Source organism: Capricornis sumatraensis, chromosome X (genome assembly GCF_032405125.1).
Source record: "Capricornis sumatraensis isolate serow.1 chromosome X, serow.2, whole genome shotgun sequence".
Classification (NCBI taxonomy): domain Eukaryota; kingdom Metazoa; phylum Chordata; class Mammalia; order Artiodactyla; family Bovidae; genus Capricornis; species Capricornis sumatraensis.
Genome location: NC_091092.1, coordinates 106155703 through 106162218, shown reverse-complemented (window position 1 = coordinate 106162218; position 6516 = coordinate 106155703). Strand labels below are relative to the sequence as shown.

The following is a 6516-nucleotide window of genomic DNA, read 5'->3' as shown; positions in this document are numbered from 1 at the left end:
GGGGGGAAGTGCTACAGGTCAGTTGATGTCGCCTCCCCTTCGAATGGGGGATTTGCTTACAGCCACTGCATGGTATAATGAATTCTCTGGAAGCAGGGTTGAGTCAGAAGCTTAGAGATGCACCTTACTGTCTTTAAAACTGCTGTTATACAATGTTCTAAACACTGTGATCTTTCCAAATGTATTTTCTGTATTAGTTTTGTACTGTTAGAAAATAATACACCATAAACTGGACTCTATAGTGTTTAAAGCAATGTTATTTATTGGCTTATCACACCCTGCCTGTTTATGTACAGTCTACTTAATATAAAACCTGTGATAATCCTTTGCCTTAAAAATAAAATCTAATGCTAAATATTGAGTGTGCTCTAACATAATTTTAAGCTACAAGTTAATTTTTCCTTTAAAAGTTAAGATGGTGTCAAATAAAATATCAAATGAATACTTTATGGAGTGTGGCTGCCTATTCTGTACTTGTGACAGTGTGTGTATCTTGATCCAGAACATGATGACCTGCTGGGTGCTATAAATAGATATTAGTAATCCTTTTAGAGAATGGGCCTGGCACTTCTCAGCTGTGGGCTGAATACCTCCCCTTAACCCTTATAAATAGATTTTCCCATGCCACAGAAGAATGAAGAAAAACAGTCCTTCATGTTCTCTCTCTACATTTTTTGTCTTGATTCCCCTTGCATCTTCACATTCTATTTGTGTTGCCATCATATTCCTAAATAGAAAAATGCCAGAGATGCCTGAAGATGGATGAAATCACCTAACTTCGGCGGGAAGAGGGATCTCACAATTATTCAAGTCCAGTCTCTTATGGAACAGGTTAGACTCGAGTTGTAGAGATGTAATGAAGGCTCAAGCTCTGAGCGACAAAGGGAGGGGTCGCTGAGCCCATCCTGATGTCCAGAAGGTTGTCACCGATCCAATGAGTGAAAGGGCATTGTGTTAGTCTTGGGGCTGGCACAGAGCAGCAAGCAGAGGGAGATACCGTGTGGCCTAGAAAATCGTTTCCTTATTAGGTCTTGGTCTTCAGCGGGCTGAATTAGTCAGTTATGAAGGAATGTATCAATATATTTGAAAGCAGGTTTTCTGGGAAGGAAAGCGTTAGCTCTTAGGGATTACCATGATGCTCTTTCACTTTGAAAGCAATGCTTCAGACTTGGTCGGATGAAAAGGTACATTCCGGGTGCGTGACGATATACTTGCACTTTGAAAAGCATCTGCGGGCTCTGCTTATTTTTTTTAAGTGACCGGAAACGCTGATCCTTTGAGGGATTCGGCGTTATTTAGGTCCAGAAAACAGAGTCCAGGCTGGAAAGGCATCCTGATCCCAATTCCGGGTCCCGCGGGGCTGCAGGTTTTTGAAGAGATGTGAAGGTTTCCCACAGAAGCGTCGTCCTAAGGGCTTTAGGACCCAGCGGCTGCGCGCGGGGCCGGCGGGGCCCGCCGCCTCCTGTGCGGCTCGGCGCGGGCGGTCGCCGGGCGCGGGTTCGCGGCCCGCCCGCGGCTCGTCGCCGCAGAGACGCGACGGGCGCCGAGGCGCGCGGGCGGCGCTCGGTGCGCGTGGGCGTGTCCCGCCCCGTCCGCGCGCCCCGCCCCAGCCCCGCTGGGTCGCTCGCCCCCAGGCCCAGCTCCAGCGCCCGGGCCCCGCGCCCTCGGCGGGCAGCGCAGAGCGCGGGAGCAGTTGGGGCCGGGCATGCCGGGAGCCCCCGGGGCAGCCGCCGCCGCCACCGCCACCGCTACCGCCACCGCCACCGCGTCCGTCGCCGGTGCGCGCCGCTGACGCGCGGAGATGAAATTCCCGGGCTCGGTGCTGGCGTCCGTGTTCCTGTTCGTGGCCGAGACGTCGGCGGCGCTGTACCTGAGCAGCACCTACCGCTCGGGCGGGGACGGCATGTGGCAGGCGCTGACGCTGCTTTTCTCGCTGCTGCCCTGCGCTCTGGTGCAGCTCACGCTGCTCTTCGTGCACCGCGACTTCACCCGCGACCGGCCGCTCGTGCTGCTGCTGCACCTGCTGCAGCTCGGGCCCCTCTTCAGGTGCGTGCGGGGCCCCCGGCGGCGGGGGCCGGGCCTCCCGGGGGAGGGGGCCGGGGTCGGGGACGGGGGCCCAGGCCGGCCCGCCCGGCTCCTCCGCTCCACCACCGTCCCTGTCACAGGAATGCGACAGGAACCTGGGAGGGTGGGAATGGAGCCGGGGCGTACCGCCTTCCTGTTAGGGGCTAGCGTTGGAAATTGCCGACAGTCGACTGAATTTGACCAACGGAAAGGGCCAATTCGGGCCCCTCAACCCTCACCGCGGCCTGGTGGGCTCTGGCAGGATGAGCTCGTGTCGCGACGGGGCCTTAGGAAGAGGGTTCTAAATGGCCGTTAGAATCGAAGTGGGCAACAGTTGATTGAATTGAAAATAAATTGAACAAACACGTGGAGTGGACTGTACTAGGCACTGTTCTGAGCTCAGTTACAAATACTAACTTATGTAATTCTTATACACGACCCTAAAAATCCACGCAGCCGTCTTTTCTGTCCGATGTGGAAACATGGAGGGGGGCGGGCGGGGGTGGGGAGCAGGGTAGAAATGTCGTCAGGGCCCTGCCTGACTTGTAAACTTAGCCGATGAAGCTGGAACACAAGTGCCACGGAGACCCCCAACTCTCGCTGTGTGTAAAGAGAAAAAAAAATTATTAGTGACATTTCTGGAAATTGTAGAAACACAAAACAAGTAAAATATTTTCTGGTAATGAAGTAGAGTTTGGTTTATCGGCGGACCATTAAGAGAGTTTAAAATGTGTTGTTTTGATACCTCTCATCTCTGTAGGAAAAGCGAAACAAAGGGTTTCTATCTGGATTAGAAACAAATTTATAATAATGAACTTTAGATATAGGTGGGAGAGAAAAGGGAAGAGGTAGAAAGGCCAGATTCATGTCAATGTATGGCAAAACCAATACAGTATTGTAAAGCAAAATAAAGTAAAAATAAAAATTAAAAAAAAACAAGTTTAAAGTAAAAAAAAAAAAAAAATCAGCCAGCTGGGAATCTTTCCTACCAGGAAATATCTCCCCAGCCAACACATCGCAAACACACACAGAGCGAAATATCTCCCCCACCAACATACCACACACAAAACATTCGAGTAGCAAAATAGATTTTACAGAGCCTTATATACACACACAGTCGAGTAGTAAAATAGATTTTACAGGGCCCTATTATAAAACTTTGCATTTCATATTAGAGACAGTCATCCCAGCTGACACTCAGAATACTGACTTGTAGTTTACACAGTGTCAAAACAAACCAGGTGAACAAGTTTCCCAACCTTGAAAGCCACAGACTCCTACAGAGGAAGAGAAACAGGTGCACTGGCAGGAGTAAGAAGTTGCTACCAACCTCATGAGAGCAAGGGAAGAGTTGGGGGGGAGGGGAACAGAGAGAGAGAAAGAAAGTGAGGGGAATTTTAAAAGCCCTGCCGCCTAGGGCCAGAGAATGAGCAAGTCCTCCGTGGCCAAGTAGGCCGCAGCAGCCTGATTGTGTGCCCACTCAGTGGATCAGTGCAATGCGCTCTTCGTGGACAAGGCACTCATCATTTCTTAGCTCCATCTTGTGAAAAGAGAGTTCATTGCCCATGCTATTTGAGTGAAGTGACAGGGAAACTGACAGTTCTTAAATGCTTCTTGTGCTAAATGGCTTGGTAGGTAGCGGTTTCTCTCTCTCAGTTCATTGACTCCTCACCATAAAGTAGATATAATTGTTCCCATTTTATAGATGAGGAAAATGAGACCCCACACCACATTCACAAGGCTTCTTACAAGTGGAATTGGCTTAATTATGTGAAAGAAGTCTGAGGAGTGTGGAATGTGTTTTATCTATAGTTCCATCTTAAGTTAAGAAAGTTTGGTCATCTTGGCAAAATTGAAAAAGCACAACCTAAGTTGCCATCTTGGTAAATGAGAATACCTTATCAGTACTAACGTTTAAAATGTTTCTAAGTACTGAGTGACCCAAGACAAAGCTAATGACATAATAGTATGTATAAAAACAGGATGGTACTCATAGACCTAAGCTCAGAGAAATATACCAATTTGTTAAGAGTGGTAATTTCAGGATGGGGCAGTTTTCACTTTTTTTCTGAAAAATATAGAAAAGTACATCATTTACTCCTTTATTATATTATACTTCTCTACATTTTTCGGTTTTTATCGTAAAAATATTTTAACTTTATCTAAAAAAAGAAAAAGTTTGGTACTTTGGAGTGATAACTTCTCAACTGATATATATATATAAAGTTTCAATACTATAAAGGGACCTATTTCCAGAAAATTCTGAATAGGTCATTGTGCTTTGGGGGAAAAAACAGAATAACACATAAAAAGAAAAAAGGAACAAACAACCTACTTCCTTCAACAAAGGCACTTTCAAGAAGATGCTGGAACCATGCTGATACACAAAATGTGGTTCCAAGCCTCTTATCTTCCAGATGAAAAGAAAAGCAATTTGATGTTGTGTGTTAGCATGCCTTAATATCTTATTGAAAGTTCTTCCTGCTGTTTGATTTTATTCTAACTCTAAGACGTCAGCTTTACATAAAGATCAAAATTATTTCCCCCAAACAAAGGAGAGTCTCTGCCCTTCTTATCGATTGGACTTAGTAATATTTTAAAACTGTTTGGGGAAAATTTAGCTCTCTTTAATTCGGGATGGGTACTAACTAGCCAAACTCCTGTTCTTTTTAGGTGAGATGTTGGTTTTGGATTCACTCAGTTCAGTCGCATTTCATTACATTGTAATGATGGTGGACTGAACACTACAGACTAGGCTTTGCTCCTCCTTTCATGTAGGGAGGCTTTGGGAGAGCACCATGTTTCATTTATATCAGCCTCATATTTAAAACTGTAGTTGCAGTTTGAAGAATTGTTTCCTCATGAAGGCTAGGTTGGGATGATAGGAACATTAAATAATGTCTTGAATTTCTTTTTTTCTATTATAAGGACAATCTTATTGTGAATGATAATAGGCATTCTGGATAAGCAGAGTGGGGGGAAAGCACCTCTTAACAACAAACAAAATTTATTTCTCATTCTTTTACAATTATGTTCATTTTATAAATTAATTGGGAGAAGGAATAAATATAAATGAGTTACAGGTTCAAGGAATTTGCCCCCATTCTTATTTATTGGTATAATGAAGGAAAAATGGTACCTAAAAATCTAGCTTTATAAAATAAAAGCTAAGAAGTTCTAGTAATTTTTTTATTCAAGTATAGTTGATGTACAATGTTATATGTTGTACAATATGGTGATTCACAATTTTAAAGGTAATGCCCCATTTGTAGTTATTATTATAAAATATTGGCTATATTCCCCATGTTGTACAGTATATTCTTGTAGCTTATTTTATATCTGAGTTTGTACCCCTTAATCTTCTACCCCTATATTGCCTTTCTCCCTTCCTGCTCCCTATTGGTAACCACTAGTGTGTTCTCTGGATCTGTGAGTCTAGTATTTTTGACAGAACATTACAAAATAATTCATTGCAATGAAAAACATTGCAAAATACCCTAGTATTTCTCTCTTCTGTAAACTTTGAGAAGACTTTAAAAATAACCATAGCTTAAATATCAATAGCTTTTTTTGTTGTTGCTTGCAAAGTGCTTTCACATACAGTATATAATTCCATCCAATGTAAAACCTTGTGAGCTAACTGTCATTATCTTTTTTTTACAGTTGAGAATTGAGGCTCAGTGAGATTACGCAAGTGGCTTTTCAGAGGTCACAGGGAGCTTTCTATTTAACCAGTTTGGTTCTTGTGTAGCTTCACAGAGCATGTATGTCATAGGAAGATAACGTGGCATAGAGGAAATCATAATCAGTATTTCTTTTGAAAATGTGTTTTTAGTAACTACCTCAGAGGGTCTCTGGTACCACAGATTATTTATGCTGACACCAACATGCATGGTTTCAGCTAATTAATAAATTTGTTCCACTATGATGTTTGAAAATGAAATAAAATGAAAATAAAAAAGGATCAGCCTGCTGATTACCTACATTAGGGATCAGCAAACCGTGCCCCACATGGAAATCCCCTTGCTGCCTGTCTTTGTAAAGTTTTAATGGAACACAGGCATGCCCATTCACTTCTGTGTTGTCTGTGGCTGCTTTTGCATTACAGTGGCAGAGTTGAGTAGTTGCAGTAGAGACCATGACCTGCAAAGCCTAAAATATTTACTCTTTGTAAATACACGAAATGTTTGGCAACCCTTGGTCAAACTGAAAAACTATCTTGAATGATTGTGATGAAAATACTTAATTTATGGCTACATTTAGGCAACTTCTCAAGTAAGACAACAACAACAACAACACCCCATTTGGAGTAATTGGATGAGTCTTGCAGAATCCCAGAAAGAATAGTAGAGTGTGTTTCTTACCAGTTTTCTTAACCAGTAGTGGCAAACAGTGGAAGTCTTAGGGCCTTTCATAAATTCATTAAATACCTACTACATGTAAACTTCTGTG

General features: G+C 43.5%; 1 protein-coding gene across 1 annotated transcript in view; it reads left to right on the top strand.

The window, feature by feature from the left end:
- The first annotated feature begins 1801 nt into the window (after positions 1 to 1801).
- XK (X-linked Kx blood group antigen, Kell and VPS13A binding protein) overlaps positions 1802 to 6516 on the top strand; it is a 39125-nt gene continuing 34410 nt past the window's right edge. Inside the window, exon 1 of the mRNA XM_068963053.1 lies at positions 1802 to 2046. Coding sequence (XP_068819154.1) covers positions 1802 to 2046 — 245 coding nt within the window. The remainder of the gene's footprint in view (positions 2047 to 6516) is intronic.